The 18,229-nt window shown below is 39.0% G+C and overlaps 1 protein-coding gene across 2 annotated transcripts; it reads right to left on the reverse strand.

The window, feature by feature from the left end:
- Positions 1-2,064: 2,064 nt before the first annotated feature.
- Positions 2,065-18,027, reverse strand: ERI1 (exoribonuclease 1). Of its 2 annotated transcripts, XM_055416536.2 has the most exons (7): positions 17,762-18,027; positions 13,587-13,765; positions 12,139-12,349; positions 7,490-7,573; positions 6,054-6,163; positions 4,163-4,277; positions 2,065-2,844 (listed from the first exon to the last, which is right to left on the reverse strand). In XM_055416536.2, exons 1-7 carry the CDS (start codon positions 17,867-17,869, stop codon positions 2,602-2,604), a joined length of 1,050 nt encoding a protein of 349 aa, XP_055272511.1. In that variant the 5' UTR covers positions 17,870-18,027; the 3' UTR covers positions 2,065-2,601. The 2 variants fall into 2 exon arrangements, with proteins under 2 accessions (XP_055272511.1, XP_055272512.1); XM_055416537.2 differs by lacking the exon at positions 7,490-7,573.
- Between the last annotated feature and the right edge of the window lie 202 nt (positions 18,028-18,229).

The raw sequence follows: 18,229 nt of genomic DNA on the forward strand, positions 1-18,229 counted from the left end.
TACTTGAACATTGCCAGAAGACTTCAAGCATTCTCACCATCAAAAAAAGAAAAAAAAAAGCTAACTATATGAGGTGATATACGTGCCACTTATCTTGATCTTGGTACCACATTCCACAATGTGTATCAAATCACCATGTTTATACTTAAATATATACATATTTGTCAATTATTCCCAATAAAGTTTTAAAAAGAACCTGAAGAGTCAGGACAGTAAAGCATCACCAGATAAAACATTCAGTTGAGCCAAAACGATATTGAGAGCTTATATTGTTGAAAGTCTTAAAAAGAAATATATATATATATAAGAAATATAAAATGAGCTTGTTGATACTTGGCAAAAAGAAAAATAGGCAAAGACATTAGCAGCTGGACTTGAAAACAAGAGGAAGGCAATTTAATATATTTCTTTGCTATCCTCGGATTTCTCCCTTGCAAATTGCAATTGACTGTAATTCTGGAAGTTGGTGAGAGAGGACTCCAGCTTTGCTGTGGCATGAATTTGAATTTTACAGTGAGGTGGCTATGTGGAAAAACTGCCTAGGGAGTGACTGGACATTCCAGCATCCACACCTTGCTGGTGACTTGCTGTTTCTGAATATTAATACTTGGTCCTGGCATAGTCCCTCTGTAACCATTTGAAGGAAATGCCTTAAAATGTCCAGTAATACTTCATGGAATATTGTACGGTGCTATTTGGGTTAACAAAAATCTTAGCAAATCTCCCTTTCGCCCCAAGAATTTACTGTTTAAGCCAAAGACACCTAGATGTCCTCGTTTTACTATAATCTCTATGTCTAAGGACATCACATACACTGTGCTTTCTGTTATCCTCTAAGTATTATTATGCTGATTCTATAATGACTGCTCAGAGGCAGGAATTCATTCAAGTTAAAAACCGTCTAGTCAAGGCTATGGTTTTTTTCCAGTGGTCATGTATGGATGTGAGAGTTGGACTGTGAAGAAAGCTGATCGCCGAAGAATTGATGCTTTTGTAAACTGTGGTGTTGGAGAAGATTCTTGAGAGTCCCTTGGACTGCAAGGAGATCCAACCAGTCCATTCTAAAGGAGATCAGTCCTGGGTGTTCATTGGAAGGACTGATGCTAAAGCTGAAGCTCCAATACTTTGGCCACCTCATGTGAAGAGTTGACTCACTGGAAAAGACTCTGATACTGGGAGGGACTTGGGGCAGGAGGAGAAGGGGACGACAGAGAATGAGATGGCTGGATGGCATCACCGACTCAATGGAGGTGAGTTTGAGTGAACTCCGAGAGTTGGTGATGGACAGGGAGGCCTGGCGTGCTGTGATTCATGGGGTCGCAGAGTCAGACACAAGTGAGTGAACTGAACTGAAGTTAAAAACCTACAGGACTCTGTGGAGAATTCTTATACCAAGAAAAATGCCTATTTTCCTCCCATGCATCAGGGTTGGAAGACCTCTATAAAATTCATTTGATTATAATGTAGAAATCATCAAAACAAAGTAGCATCACAGTTACTATTAGGAAGTGAATGAAAAGCAGCAGTGCTAATGAAACTGTTCCAGGAAAGCTACAGTGGGAATCCAATTCTGAAAATAAGCATTTCCAGATAAGGAGTTTTACTTTACATTTAAAAATGTATATAGATACATTTTTATTTTCAGAATTAGTTAAGAATTGACTGTTCAACATTTGGTGGTCACTATGTAAAATCAGTTTTTAACAATAAAAACATAAGGTATGGTGGAAAGTATTATTCGATTTTATTAACCTCACTCACAATGTTGAATACAACTGCAAAATTTAGTAGTGGCCTTGAAAGTCTAATTCAAAGCATGGTCTCTTAGATTTAAGAAATAGGGCAGATATGTCACAAGAGGGAGGGGAACCAAAAAACCAAATCCAAGACCTCAATGATTATCTATATAAACTTCAAGCTGTAGCCCTTATATTCCTTTAAATGGTATTTTCTTTTGACTTTCCATTGACCTCATCAGTAACTTTTAACCAGACCCTATAACCTATCACAAGCCTTCCAGTTATAAATTAAAGAAAAAGAAAAAAAACAAAACACAGGCCGATATGTGTACTAAGTACTTTATGAAATTTACCACTCACAGCTCATGTTCACAAATAAGCTTCAAAAATCAAAATGACTCTGATATTCTTAAAACCCAAAGGCTAGTAGATAAAGGCCCACCTTTCTGATCTTTTCTGCATTTGAAGAAATGATCTGATCTAATGATGTTAATGTAGAAATACATCACATATTTTAACATCAGTAAGATATGACATTCAAGGGGAGAGCCAATAAATCTTTGCATTTTAAACCCAAAGGAACACATCTTGGACACCTTAAATTATAAAATTCAATTCTAAGCAGGAACTGTTACTGTGTAACAAATACTGCTCATATCAAAAGTGCTGGTGACAACGAATTCAATATGCCCTCCATGGAATCTGTTCACATATGTATGCATATACCTATCTGCAAGATTTTAAATGTTTAAGGTGCTTAAATTTTGCACTGCAGGACTAATTCAATAGTATTCATCTGCTACCTCTTTGTAGCAGCTCCAGTTACAGTGAATGATCCACAGGCAAAAGGGCAAAAATGCTGTTATTTTCTGGAATGTGGCATTTGTGGCGCTGGAGTGCCCTCTATCGGTAGTGAAGAGGAGACACTCATTAGCTGCCCCGCATGCATCTTCTCGTTAACCCGGAGTTCACATCCATCCTGCAGCATTCGAACTGCTATTCGTGCAATGTTCTTAGAGTCATCAAGACCACTGTGAGGCCGCCCGTCGTAATCCATTCCGAGTTTTTCAAGCATTATTGTCAGCTTAGTTTGGCTTCGAGGAACCTGAAACATGAACAGCTCAGTGAATAATTTAGTATTTTGTAAGTCTCAATGAAGTGGAAAATAAGAGGCTGAAAATCAACAGTAAGAGGCAAAATACTAAAAATTTAGGCAAAGGGCAAATACTCCTAGATCAAATGAAGCAAATAAAATTCTCACACTTTAAAAAAAATTATCTTAGAGTTTTAGATAAAAAAGTATATAAACAGATGGAGTCCATGAAACAAAAAGTTTGCAGCTTTGTAACTTAATAAATTATTTATGAAAGGAAATACATTGTTCTGAACATCTAAGTTGAAGTCCTACTGTTTTAACCCAAACTATTGTTTTGCAAGGTATTTTTCTGTAATGTATTATTTTAATTGACTGACAAAAGTTATAATTTTTATATATCAAATGACACTATCATCAGAGGGAAAAGGCAGCCCACAGAATGGAAGAAAATATTTGCAAATCACATAAATGAAAAGGAATTAACATCGAGAATGTATAAAGAATTCTTAAAATGCAACAACAAAAAAGGCAAACAAACTGATTGAAAGTTGTGAACACTCTCCACAGTCATTAGAAATGTAAACACTGAATAGTGATTATAAAGCTAATGTGACTGAGTTAGAAAGATGCAGGGAGGGGAAGGATAGGTGGGAATGGTCGCTGTTTAATGGAGCTAAATCTTCGCTGTCCACTGCAGGAACTCAACAGATAATTCAGACTGAAAACTCAAGAAATAGCATAAATATATAACTTAGAAATAGCAAGGTTAATGTGAGAAGAAACAGCTTAAAAAACTGCAAGTGTCCGGGAGAAATGGAACCAGTACTGGTAAGGGCCATGGGGGAAGACTGCTATTTAAGACCCTCAATATTATTTAGTATTTCAAAAAACTCACACTACACACACATATTAACTTTGCTAAAATTAAAAATCAGTATGAACTATTTGTTCCAGAAGCAAGCCAAATATTTCAGTTTCAAATCTCTGTTACTAAAGATCATCAGAGGACATGAGATTGCGCAGACTCTGGGAGATAATGAAGGAAAGGGAAGCCCAGCGTGCTGCAGTCCATGGGGTCACAAAGTCAGACACGACTTAGCAACTGAACGACAACAACAACACATGAACATTTACCCTGTTTGAGTAACAGGTTGAGTGAGGAAGATAGCTTATTTTTCTAAACTCACATGAACTATTTAGAATCTGAATAATAATTAATTATATGATCTTTTTCTGTGGAAAGTCCCTAGTAAATTACAACTTTATGTACATGCAAAATATAATAAATTTATCATCAAGAGCAGTATAATCAATAAAGCAATCTTACCTTGTAAAAGTTTCCATATGACTTTCGAATATTGATCCACTTTTTGGCAAAAGGTGGATATTTGAGCCTGCTTAGCTGGCACTGAATGTTCAAGAACTTACTCATATCCCATGAACTTAAGTCAAAAGAGGAAAGAAAACTGAATTAAATACATGCTATACCATTCTTTAAAATGAGGATCTTAAGTCATTCTATTTGTTTTTATTTATACATCATCCTTCTTATATTTACACATAACATCAAGCTCAGAAAACTAACTTCTCTTTCTCCACAATAACTCAAAAATAAACTTCCCCTCTATCCTCTGGAGCATTTTTTCACAACTCTAAAGGAACTGCTCAGCTTACTTTTAATGCCAGGTTTATCACATTAGGAAGGTCTCTGAGGGTATGCTTTGAAATAAAACAAAAACTACAAAAAAATGAACAAAATACTTGAGAGAAACACAGATGATATCAAGTAGTTAGAACACAATTTGTTCTGCCACAGTACATCCTTCTACAACACAAATCAAGAATCCTGACTGTATCATGTGGAAACCATGCTGCTTCACATATAGTTTTTCCTCAGCCAAGGGAGTCAGAATTGAAGCAGTTGAAAAAATACTCCTCAGTAAGAAAGAAAAAAGAAAAATTCTCAACTCAGCTGCTGTAATGGCAAATGGAGTACTTTTAAGAAAATTAAAAACAAGTGCCTGCCACCACGATCCTCTGGCTTCTGTGTACTTGTCACATCCTCTGAGGTGACTTCCACAGACCCCAGGCTGCTTGCCTGGACTGTCTAAAATTATCTCTGCTGCTGCTTCTAAGTCACTTCAGTTGTGTCCAACTCTGTGTGACCCCATAGATGGAAGCCCACCAGGCTCCCCCGTCCCTGGGATTCTGGAGGTATATAAATGACTGTTTTTGTTAGTCCTCTGGTTACAAAATTGCATAGATTTTGAACAATTTGTCCCAGAATGCAAGGTTTTTATAGAACTGTACACACCGTGTTATGTCTACACCTGTGTAATTAAGCAGGGATACTACTCATTTATCCCGAAAATCAGTAATAGATTTCTAAAGAGGCTCATTAATGTTTCCACAAATTTCCATTTTTAATCCCTGTTTTAATCGCTCTCATCGCCATACTTGACTTTTCATGTAACTAATGCTTATGAAGCATAGTTTCAAGCTCAGAACTATAGTAAGCAATATGGAAGATTCTCAAGTTGCAAAACCTCTTGCTCTGAAAGGATTGTTAATTTCCTTGCAAACATAAATCTTACACATATAAAGTTTAGACACCAGAATATTTAGTCAGATGCCAACATGAATGGTACCTATTGCAGAGGCTGTAAGACTTCAACAGAAACATCAACATGAATTATAATGTCTGTAGTAAAACACGAGGTGGGCTTTGAGTAATAAAGAAGTAAGTAGCGAAGGAAGGGAACCTTCCAGCAGAGAGGAAAGTTGCATGCATACACAGAGGAAGGGTAAATCCCTGTGATTCATGTGTCAGACTGACTGGAGTGAAAAAGAGAAACAGCAGGAGGATTAGGCTACACAGGTAAGGTGGGATTAGATGAGAGCCTTGAAAGCCAGACTGAAGAGCTTGGGCTTTTTTGAGCAAGAAGTGCCATGATAAAAACAATAAAATCATTTAGATTTTACATATTAATATTTAATCTTCTTCTAGTCCTGGATCAGACTGTTATTTCTTTCACTCCTCTCTTTGACCCCTAGGACTTAAAAATTTAACTAAGGATAAGGATATGAAAGGAAAACTAATGTCTGCTATGTGGGCTCCTTCAGGAAATAATATTTTCTGTGTTTATTCTAAAAGTTAGACGAATAAGGACATCTTTAATCTTAAAAAGTAGATTAAGATAAATTTCCTAAATACTTACCCATCTGTTAATATGGAATATTTATACTTTGTCCCTAATTCCTTCAATTTCATCCAGTCAATGACTTTTTTCAGTACCTGAGGGAAGGTATCTGCTTTGTCTACTTGATCCTGAAGATATGAAAGTAAAATACATAAAAATCACGGTAGTTACACGCGGTCCTACAAAATACTCAAGACACAAACACTGGAGGGACATGAAACAGCAGGACAAAGTCTTATCTATGATGTTTTGAACTCTATGGTTTCTTCGGCTAAGATTCACCCAAAATTCCAATTTTAAGACAATTAAAAATTGTTTACAACCAACTGTTTTCAACTGAAGTATATAATCGTCCCCAAATGAAGATTTAAAAGATCATCCGCGGGCATTCTCTTTTTTCAGGCCTCAATCTAGTGGCTTCCCGATTCTCCAGAGGGGAGAAAAGGGCAATCTCCTCTTAGCTGAAAGCCCTGGTCCTCTACAGTGTCGCTGCATCTCAAAGCTCACATCTTTCCAAAACATACCACATCCATCTTCCTAAGATGTAAATCATCCATCACATCACTTTCATACTTAAAATCCTCCAAACACTCCCCAAGGCTTTCCAGACAAAAAAAAGACACATAAGACCCTTCATGATATAGCTCATCTCTATTACTTCAGCTTCATTTGTGACCATTTTCTCATCAGCCCATAAGACACCTGAACCATCCTGAAAAACTTAAAAGTTCTGCCCTTCACACCTGAAATGCCCAGTCATTCTTTTACACCTGTTTACCCATCGGGACTCTGCCCAAGCTCACCAACTTGAGTTTTGCCCAAGACAGTCCCCCGTTCCCTCTGTCAGAGAAAGGTCTTTCTACAGAGGCCCGTGACACCGAGGAAACACTGTCAGTCTTCCTAACCATACTGTAACCACTGTTTTATGTGTCAGTCCCCCCAGCCTACAACTGCTAAGCAAGCTGAGGAGAGGGACTATCTGACTATTTCTGTATCCCTTGTAGCTCAGCAGATATTACAGCACACCCTCAACTATTTGCTGAACGAATGAATAAAGCAACTAAGTAAATGGACAATGGGCCTGCCACATTAGAATACAACCAAAAATCAGAGACCTAAAAAACATTACACTATATATAAAATCAGGTTGTAAACAGATATATTTTAAAACTTCATCCCCAAGTGCAGCATGGTAACGTAACTCTTTCTTCACTAATGCTCCAAACAAATGAATTGCTTAGATTCATCATTACAACACTTTAAAAGGAAAGGCTGAAAAAAATCTTATCAGGTATAAAATGTGCTTTCCTGTTTTCTAAGTATTACAAAGCAAAAGATCTTTACCAAGTAAGGAAAGTGTCACATTTAGTTGTTTACAACAATAATTTTATGAAATAAATCCCTAATTTCAAAACTTCCTTCAAACTCTAGAAAAAGGAACACAGAATGATAACCTGAGTAATTCCAGTTAGATTGATGCAGAAGTCAGAAAGTTGGGTGTTAATCTCTGGTCTCACATACTGCTGAAACGTATCTTCCTACAAGGGAAGGACAGCAAATTGAAGTATTTCTATGACTTAAGATACAAGAGATAATATATGACAATATCAGCCACACTGGGTTGTAACCTTACAGGTGGTTATGGCAGACTACAGTTTTAACAGTTTAAGGATAATGCCCTATTCCCAAATTACTCTAATTTTTTAATTAAAAAAGTATGCTTCATACTTTACAAACGTTTAAGATAGAACAAGTATCTGAGGTCTTCAAAGTTTAACCAGAGGAGCAAAACGCTAATGATTTGCTTATAGTATTTTGGAAATGTAAAGCCTATTAATGCAACCTCTAGGTGAAGATATTAAGAGCTTTTTAAACAACAGAAAGTATGCTGAAGAAATGCCAGTTTTCAGTTACAATAAATTAGTTCAGATTCCTGCTCTCATTGACTCCTAGTCAGATCTTATTTTTATATTAAGATTTCATTAAACTGAATTCTGAGTAATCAAAATTTAACTATATGACATGCAGCAGTTTAAAGCGTAGTAACAGCACTATTTTAGCAATGTTTAACCTCTTGAAGAAGCTTTCAAGTTTGCATTCTTATTTTATGCTCACAACAACTCTGAACTCAGTAAGGACAGAACTGTTATCATCAGGCTCAGATCTAAGTGCTTCTTCCTTTAGCCCAATGCTGCTTCCCTAAACCAGATCACACTAAGTCACTTGTTCAAATTAAGAACAATTTCAACCTTTTAAAGATTTAATGGCAGCAATTATTAATACTAGGTAGCTATGAAGGCAACAACAAAGAATATTCCTTATAATAGAAGATTAAAAAATTAAGAACAAATAGTGTTTATAAAATTCTTTTTACACACTAGTGTATTAAGCAGATGAATTATCAATAGTTAATAATTGTAAAAGAGTGAAAGAACAGCAAAGAACATCTGAACTTCTAAAGTTAAGAGATGTCCTTTACTTATCAGACATATTTCAAAAGAAAAAATTCTACTTCTTGGATTTCTTAGATAAATGAAGTCTACCCTTTCAAGTATCAGGATTTTATTTCATAATTTTATGTAAAAATTTTTTTTAAAAATCCAATATCTCTTACCATTACAAGTTGGTATTATTTAACATTTGCAACAGAACGATGCCAGAGAACTAACTATGCATTCATTGACCAAATACTGAATAATTACTTAAATAAATTACATAGTAAGTTAAAAGGTGATGAAGTTAAAAAATAAGAGTAGATAAGAAGGATCAGAAACACTGGTGTCTGGGGGTGTTCAGACTGACCAGAGAACCAGTTAGACTTTATTTAGAAGGCAAGAGTTACGGAAGGCCTGGAAGGAAGGGAGGGAGGAAGGATGGGCCGGAGGAAGGAAATTAGCAGCAAGATCTCTGGAGGAAAGGAATTTGAGCTAAAGCTCTGGGAGGTGAGGGGGTGGAGCATGCCTGGCATTTCTGAGAAGCAGCAAGCAGGTCAACATGCTGCAATCAGAGGTAACTAGAGGCCAGATTGTAAAAGGAATATAACTTTTATTCTGAGTTAAATGGGGAGCCATAAAAGAGTTGTGAGCAGAGGAATGAAATTATATGACTTATATAAGGAGCATTCTGGTCACTAAAGGGGCTTCGCTCATAGCTCAGCTGGTAAAGAATCCACCTGCAATGCAGGAGACCTGGGTTTGATCCCTGGGTTGGGAAGACCCCCGGAGAAGGAAAAGGCTACCCACTCCAGTATTCTGGCCTGGAGAATTCCAAGGACTGTATAGTCCATGAGGTTGCAAAGGAGTCAGACACGACTGAGCAACTTTCATTTTCACTGGTCACTAAATTAAGAACTGGCTGTAGGGAACAAGGACATAAGGGAAGCCCAAGAATACTGGAGTGGGTAGCCTATCCCATCTGCAGCAGATGTTCCTGACCCAGGAATTGAATCGGGGTCTCCTGCATTGCAGGCAGATTCTTTACCAACTGAGCTTTCAAGAAAAGCCCTTAGACAGAAACACAGACTGGTTAAATGGTGAGCAAATGCAGGAAACCCAGACAAGAAATCAATGGGGCTCAAACTACAGTCATAGCAGTGCAGTTAAGAGGCTGGTTCTGGATGCACTCTGAAAGCAGAACAAACAAGAGTCGCTGATAGCCTAGATGTGTGATGAGAAAAAGAAGAGGAGTCAAGGATGACTCCAAGGTTTCGGGACTGAGCAAGCAGAAGACCAAGTTGCCAGCCCTCAAGCCAGGGGAGGCTGAAGATTAAACAAGTTGACAGTAAATTCAGTCTGCGACACGTTACAATGGCTGTTTAGATGTCCAAGTAGAGATGTTAAGTAACAGCCTGGATTTTGGATAGAGGATGAGGTTGGAGATATGTATTCAGAAGATACCAGTTTCTATGGAATTTCTAAAAGTTATGGAACTAGATGGTAGGTGAGTTCATTAAGGGAGAAAGTATATACAGAGAAGAGGACCTGGGATCGAACCTACAGCATCCAATACTAGGACGCTGGAAGAAGAGGAAACAGCAAAGGAAACCGTAAAAGGGAACCCAGTGAGGCTGGCAAAAATGTAGGCCACTGAGGGGTACTGGCAGTCTCCCGAAGAAAGTGTTTCCAGAAGAGAGTGGTCAGTTCCACCAGGACTCAGGGAAAGGTCAAAGATGACACTGAGGAGGGATTTTAGCGGAGAGATGAGATGGAATACGTAACTTACATCTACAAGTGGTGGGGATTTAAGAGAATGGGAGGAAACAGAGACAGACGTGTATATAACTTTTATAAAGAAATCTGCTGTAGAGGAACAAAGACACAGGGCAGTTGTCAGGGAAGTGGGATCAAGCGAAGGCTTTTTATGGTGTGAAAAATGACAAGCTTGTATCTGATGGGATTGCAGCCATGAAATTAAAACACACTTGCTCCTTGGAAGAAACACTATGACAAACCTAGACAGCATATTAAAAACCGGAGACATCACTTTGCCAACAAAGGTCCTTACAGTCAAAGCTATGGTTTTTCCAGTAGTCACGTACGGATGTGAGAGTTGGACCATAAAGAAGGCAGAGCACTGAAGAATCTATGCTTTTGAACTGTGGTGCTAGACAAGACTCCTGAGAGTCCCCTGGACTGCAAGGAGATCAAACCAGTCAATTCTAAAGGATATCAATCCTGAATATTCATTGGAAGAACTGATGCTGAAGCTGAAGCTCCAATACTTTGGCCACCTGATGCAAAGAACAAACTCATTGGAAAAGACCCTGATGCTGGGCAAGATTGAAGACAGGAGGAGAAGGGGGCAACAGAGGATGAGATGGTTGGACAGCATCACCGATTCAACAGACATGAGTTTGAGCAAACTCTGGGAGGTAGTGAGGACAGGGAGCCTGGTGTGCTGCAGTCCATGGGGTCTCAGAGTTGGACACGACTGAGCAACTGAAAGATAACAACAATGTGATGGGAACAACACAGTAGAAAGCAATGAATCATTCATGTCAAAATTTGGGAGGAGAGTGGCAAGTGCCTCATCCATCACTGACAAAGTAAGACCTAATGAATTATGCAAAATGATTTTTCATAGCTGTCATTTTTTCTTTTAATTATACCAGAATACTGGAGTAGGAAGCCATTCCCTTTTCCAGGGATTGAACTTGCAGAATTGATCCCTTCCCAACCGAGGGATTGAACCCAGGTCTCCTGCATTGCAGGCAGATTCTTTACCAGCTAAACCACTAGGGAAGCCCAAGAATACTGGAGTGGGTAGCCTCTCCCTTCTCCAGCGGATCTTCCCAACCCAGGAATGAAACCAGGGTATCCTGCATTGCAGGTGGATTCTTTACCAGCTCAGCTACCAGGAAAGCCATCTTTTAATTTACTGACCTTTAATCTGTTTTGGACAAGGAATTATTTAAATAGGCTGATTAAGACTATAACTAAACAGGCTTCAAATAGCACAAAGGAAAAAATGCTGTGTATTTTAACGCACAAAGCCTTTTTATATTTATTCCCAGTGTGTGGCAACTGGGGATACCATAAAAGTGGTACCTCTGTATAGATGAGCTGTTACAATCCTTGGTCAGATTTTACAAGGCAAATGGCATTTATTTGGAGGGATACTGTTGAGCTCCTGAGCTAACAATGCATGTATGTTACATGGCTTAAAAGCCAAGGTTACAAGAGTTGTTTTGCCCATAAACTTTTCATCAGAAAGCTAACTACTTTTAAGTGGAAAGGTAGTTTCTGTACCTTAGCATTTTTATAGATCAGAGTATACAGCAGTCTACTGCAGTAGTTCTCAACCTTGACTACAAACCAACTGAGCTTTAAAGAAAATTTAAAAAGCTGATGCTAGGGGCCCCACCACGTAACAACTGATCTTTGGGACAAGGGCCAGGCATCGGGGGTTTGTGTTTTTTTAAGCTACTGGAAAAGGAGAGCAGCAGACTCTGAAATTATTATCGCCCATCTATTAAGAATGAATCAAGAGCAAACACCCCTCTTTAGAATTCTAACTAAAACAGCAAATGGAATCCTCCACCTTACTAGTCAACCCCAGAACACCTCCTGCTAAAGCACAAATTAAAATATAACAATTCACTTACTATTTCTAAGGTATGAGTATTCAGTAAAACAACAGGAAATTCAATTATTTCATGTATGAACTCAGGTGGGTTTCCCTCTTCACAAGTGGCTTCAAAGTCAATAATACAAATGTAATCGTAGTAACTCTCAGCACAGTTGCTCTCTTTCAACATCAGCTTCTGCTTCTTGTAATAATTCTTCAGTCTCTTCTTTAGTACATCCTTTACACCTCTATTGAAAATAAGAATAAAATGAACTCTTAGGTGAATTTTACACACAAGAATGTGAACTCCCACTTGCTGGCACTGGGTTGAACACAGATAATCACAGCCTAATTTAGCAAATGTTAGCCAAAATGAAGGCAAAGAAAGCAGGAATCACAGCTAAGTCAGCAACCAACTAATTAAAACAGAACATTTAATACAGCATCAATATTTTCCTTCACATGTAATTTTTCATTTTTGTTGTACAGTATATAAACTATATATTGTTCTTTCACACCAGAAGCTTTGCTAGCATACACCACCTGCCTAGCCCTGTTGCCTTACATAATAAGATAACATACAGGATACAAAAACTGAAGTTAATACTGAATTATTCTACTGACCAAACACGAATTTCAGAGAATAAAAATTCAGGCAAATTAAATTTATTATGCTCTTTCCTTGCTTTGGCTTTTTTAAGTTAGATAACTAAAAAAAAAAAACCCATGTGAATTTAAAAGTATTATGAGCCTAGTATATAAAGTTGAATGCCCCTTAGCTATTTAACTAGGAAAACTAATTTAGGAGACATCTTAAAATAAACCATGTCCAGAAGAACACTGCCATAGTCAATAGATTCTTAACTCGAATTAGATTTCCAATTTACCATGGGTAAAATATGATTTAGGAGATTCAGTTTTACAGATTTTTTTTTTTTTTTGGCCATGCTGTGTGGCATGCAGGATCAAAGTTCCCCAACCAGAAATTGAACCTGCAGCGGAAGCTTAGAGTCTTAACCACTGGACTGCCAGGGAAGTCCCTACAGTTATTTTTAAAATATATGTTCCACAAACAGAAGGTGGGACAAGGTTGTTCTAAACAGATAACTATGGTGGGTAAAGGCAGTCACACTGGTTCATCAAATAGTATCTGTTTCTTCAACAAATCTAAAACCTTTCATCGTTACTTGGTTGAGTCCTAGAGGGGCTAGCAAACACAAAATGGTAGTAAAAATAAGGAGATCTAAAAACTGTAACTAATGGGAAGTGACAAGGAAGGCATTTTGGTCACAACACCAATTAGTGACTATTAGAAATCTTTTGCTTTCCTTTTGAAATTACCACTGAAAAGGAATCTTATCCATGAAAATCCTGGTAACTAACCAGCTGATAATTAATCATTACCGGTGATTTCTGTCAGTGTCTCCCAGCTGTTCTAGGATGAACGTGTAGTACTTTTGCAATTTGGAAGCTATTTCTAGTTACCTGGTTTCAAGCTTGAATTCTGAAAGTTTGGCTCTGAGCTCTTCCTTGCTCATTCTGTTAATGCACCCGTTAGTAATCGCAATCTCTTTGTAAACTGGGTCACTGAAATCACTTGCACTGGAGGTAATCAACGTGGATGATTTTGTTTCTTGGCCATCAAGTCTACACCGTTGCTTTTTCTACAAAAAAGTAAAGTGTGGGTATATACAGAATGTACAGTTAGTATATGCACCTTAAAGATTAAGGCCTCTTTGTGCTGTATGTTCAATAAAAGGGCACAGGAAGAAGCAAGATGTGTTTCCAGAACAAATTTACCCTGCCCTTTTCTGAGTCACGAGGTTTCTTACAGGAAAAGAAGCTAAGTAAAAAGAGCCCTGGTGTTGGGAGTCAGAACAACCTCAGGATAGAGCCCCCAGCTAATTACTTACTAGCTGTACAATCTTGGGTAATTACTTATTAGCCTCTGATCTTCAAGATATAATAATAACTATCTCAAATGGTATTTGGCATTGGTAATGATAAATAGTATGTGGGAGACATCATTACAAGGATTAAATGAAATCAAGTATATCAGGTTCCCAACGCCACACCCACCATGTGCTTAGTTGCTCAGTGGTATCTGACACTTCGCAACCCCATGAACTGTAGCCTAGCAGGCTCCTCTGTCCATGAAATGTTCCAGGCAAGAATACTGGAGTGCGTGACCATTCCCTTCTCCAGGGGATCTTCCCGACCCAGGGATTGAACCCACAACTCCTGCACTGGCAGGCAGATTCTTTACCACTGGCACCACTATAATGGAGAAACTCATACCTACCACGGCTATCAATAAATATTACCACCACAGACTGAAGGTCAGACCTTTTCACAGACAATACTCTAAGACTTACAAATGAGCCAATGTTTAAATAAACTTTCCAACCTTTAACATGTATAAAAGAGTGTCTTCCTGAGAATTTTCAGCCTGATTCCTTTCACAAAGTTAACAGAAACTGGCCAATATAAAAATAAAATGGCCAGAAATCTAATCCAAAACATATTACCCAAAGCCAAGATGAAAACACACTGTTTCAAAACACACAATTTCCAAAAGTGTATATATATACGTATATATATAGGTTATTCAGAAGAACTATAGTTACATTATAAACTGTTCTTCCTTTCTTAAATTAAAATTCAAGTTGAGAAAGACTCTAATCACCCCACAAGTAACCCCCAAATTACTGAAATGTTAAGCTCCAAAGATTCATTTACAAGTTATTTTCCACATGCAATGTCACAAATACTAGGTATGTTCCAGAATTTTCAAAAATACTTTGGAGTTTACTAGCAATCTATACAAAACTTGTTGGTTATAATTTACCATACTGTCCCCATGTGAACTTTAATTACACATTAAGGAAGGATAACCAAGGAAAGGCCACAGTCTCCGAGTCAGAACCAATCCTGATGACTCAGGGACTATTTCTCACTCTTAGCTCTCCATTTACTGTAACACACGTTTAGCAGACACTGCTAGAAATACTCCCATCTCCTCCGAGGAAGAGGTCAGGAATTCCAATGTATGAACTGTCCATAAAATGAAGAATAATTATATTGAAGTTACTTGATAACAAATGTTTTAGAAACCTTATTTCACAGATCTTTGACTAAAGGTAAAGAAAATAATCTGCTTTCAATAATAAATTTACAATGCTTGGCTACTTTATCATTAGAATATAATCAGGATTCCTAACTCATCCTTTGTCTTTGTAATTACAGTAACTTTTAAACTCCATCTTCAATCAGGTTAAAATTTAGGTTCTACACTGAAAAACAGTTTGTCTACCAAAACAGATCTCATTCAGTTTAAGCGCATTTTCTGTTTCGTTAAGTCCTCTCACCTACTCACATGCTTTATTTTTATCTAGAACTGTAGTTACAAAAATTACCCACAAGTAAGAGGCCTCTTCTAAATATGTTATAAATCATGATTTCAATAAAGAAAGTTCTGTCTCCTCCCCTGCGTCCAACTCTAGTCCTCCTCCTTCAGTGAAGTTCAGGACACGGTCAAGGTGCAGTTCTCACAAATTTCAGTCTACACAAACTTCCAAAGAAAGTTATTCAAGACAATCCACTAAGAAGCACAAAGAAAATATTTAAAACCCTATATGTATTATTAATCTACAAAAACACAAGGTTAGTTTACCAAGTAATACACGGAATGACAACAGCAACCTCCCCAACGTGAGTCCATCTGTCCAGTGTCATAAAGTATCAGCCATACAATGAGGAAAGTAAGGACAGACTCCACAGTATAGGAAGGAATATTCAACCTCATGATACTGTGACATTTTGCAATTTTCACGTCCCAGTAAATGGTTACATAGGTTATATTATCTCAAATGAGAGAATCTTTACAATATGGAAGTGACCATGATCAAAAGAAACCTTTTCTGTGGCAAGAAACATTTAGGAAATAGATGTTTTGGAAATATTTCCATTATTTTATTGGCCCAAACCCCCTGCACATTACCTATTAAAAAAAAAGCCCAATCTACACATGAAAGAAATCAGAAGCAGAATTAAACTTAATTAAAATCCTTCCCAAAGAAGAGTGCTGATGAAATCTGAAACTACTTCGTTAAAAACATAAACATGTAATACCTATTCATTTATGAAAACACTTTTGTTGATATAACGGATAATGAAAATTTATTTAGCTGAAATCCAAACTTGCTTACTTAAGCCTGAAAAAAAAGGACTTTATCATTATTTATTAAAAGCATCCAACAACATGTTTTTAACAAATATGACAGTCACTAAAACCAACCAGGAACACAGATTCAGGCCTTGAGTCACGAGAGCTCAGAGTTTTGTTTTTTAGCTCAAAGTTTTAAGACATTTAAATAATGTGCATTCAATCACGCTACTCATTAAACATAAACTTTTAAAAATTATTTTTGTACCAACTCACATGACGATGTTATTGACAGTATCTTAAACTGAAGAAGGATGGTGGAGTAGAAATGGTTCTTTAGAGAGAAGAGATATGGAGGACTCTTTGAAAGTAGCATCATAAGGTGAAACAGATAACTGTTCAAAAGACTCAGGGCAAAGAAAGCACACAAAAGACCTTTAACAAGAAAGACCACCCACCATAACACCAAGGATGGTGGCCACTGAGAGCAAAAGGGAAGAGGTACAGCTAACGATGGAACAAGGAACCAAGTCCTGGGGCCAGCGAACTGAAGATTCAGGAGGGGAGAAACCCAGTCAGATTTATGTTACTAAAGATTATTCCAGCTGCTATGTGGAGAATTGGCTGTAGGTGGAAAGAGCAAAAGTTAGGACGCCTCTTCCAACTACCCACACTATGAGGCACTCTGCATTTGTATATTATGGGGCGGGAGGAGACGGGGACGACAGAGAATGAGACGGCTGGGTGGCATCACCGACTCGATGGACATGAGTTTGAGTGAACTCCGGGAGTTGGTGATGGACAGGGAGGCCTGGCGTGCTGTGGTTCATAGGGTCGCTAAGAGTCGGACACGACTGAGCGACTGAACTGAACAGAAAATGACCAGTTTTGGTATTATTTACAGTCTGCAGCTAGTCAACAATAATTATACCTATCAAAGAAGATGATTAAAGACGTTTTAAGACCGTCTTTACAACTTTGTCACTGTAGGATCTACCACAGAGCTGTCAAAATTATTAACAACATCACTCAAACATACGAAGTAGGAGCAAAATGGTCCAAAAACCAGAGACGAAGTTCCAGCCAACAGGAACAGTTACCTTCTGTCAAGGATGGGAGATGGCCTTAAAGGTGTTAAGGAGTGATACACTTATAGCTGGGGTGAGATTTCTAAAAACATAAACTACCAATTACAGACTAGGGCTATCCGGAATGACGATGGCAACCGTGTAGCCGATTGTTAAGTCACAAAGTTTACAGAGAATTCCCACTCAGAACGTCTAGAACTTCAGTTCGCACGCTCAGTTCGTCTGGGCTATTGACTTACTTCCAGACGGTAGCTGGGACTAGAAAGGGCTCAATGACAACCTCCCCCAGAGAACGGCTCCCGGAGTCGAGGCCAGGGAAGGCGGCCGGGGCGCGGGTCCCAGGGCGCACGGGCTGCGGCTCCCGCGGGAAACCCTGTAAACTCAGCGGCGCGCGGGCGGGTTCTCACCTCGGGATTCGGACGCTGGGCTTCGTCCCCGCACTCCGACCCGGGAGACGCGCGCCGCGCGGGAGCCACGGCCTCGCCGCCGGGCTGGAGGGTCTGCTCAGCCTCCATGGCGCGTGTCACGTCAGAAGGGGGCTGCTGGAGCCCGCCACTCGCTCACTCTCACCCGGCCAAGCCCGAAAGCCTCGCCTTTCTCCGTTGAAAAATTACCGGGCTCGCGTTCCCGCGGCGGCGGCCACACAAACTCGAGCGCGCACCTCCCACTTCCGGGAACGTGAGGCGTCCAGACGCCGCGCAGGCGCAGTGAGCCGGCGCGCGGAACGCGAGGGCTTCCGCCGACGGGGGCTGGAGAAGCGAGGAGGGCGGGGCAAGAAGAAAAGTGGGAGGAGCCAAGCGGAAGGGAGGCGCGCGCGCGGGAGAAACAACGCTGCCGGCGCCGGGTGGAGGCGACGCCAGGTTCTGGGCTCTGGT

This window comes from Moschus berezovskii, chromosome 26 (assembly GCF_049115385.1).
Source record: "Moschus berezovskii isolate FMDL1 chromosome 26, NW_MosBer_1.0, whole genome shotgun sequence".
NCBI lineage: Eukaryota > Metazoa > Chordata > Mammalia > Artiodactyla > Moschidae > Moschus > Moschus berezovskii.

Coding starts and splice junctions, on each gene's coding strand:
- ERI1 (XM_055416536.2), bottom strand. CDS start 17,869: ATGGAGGCTGAGCAGACCCTCCAGCCCGGCGGCGAGGCCGTGGCTCCC. Junction 13,766..17,761: donor CCCAGCGTCCGAATCCCGAG/GTGAGAACCCGC, acceptor ACTTTTTTGTAG/AAAAAGCAACGGTGTAGACT. Junction 6,164..7,489: donor ATCTAACTGGAATTACTCAG/GTTATCATTCTG, acceptor TCATATCTTCAG/GATCAAGTAGACAAAGCAGA.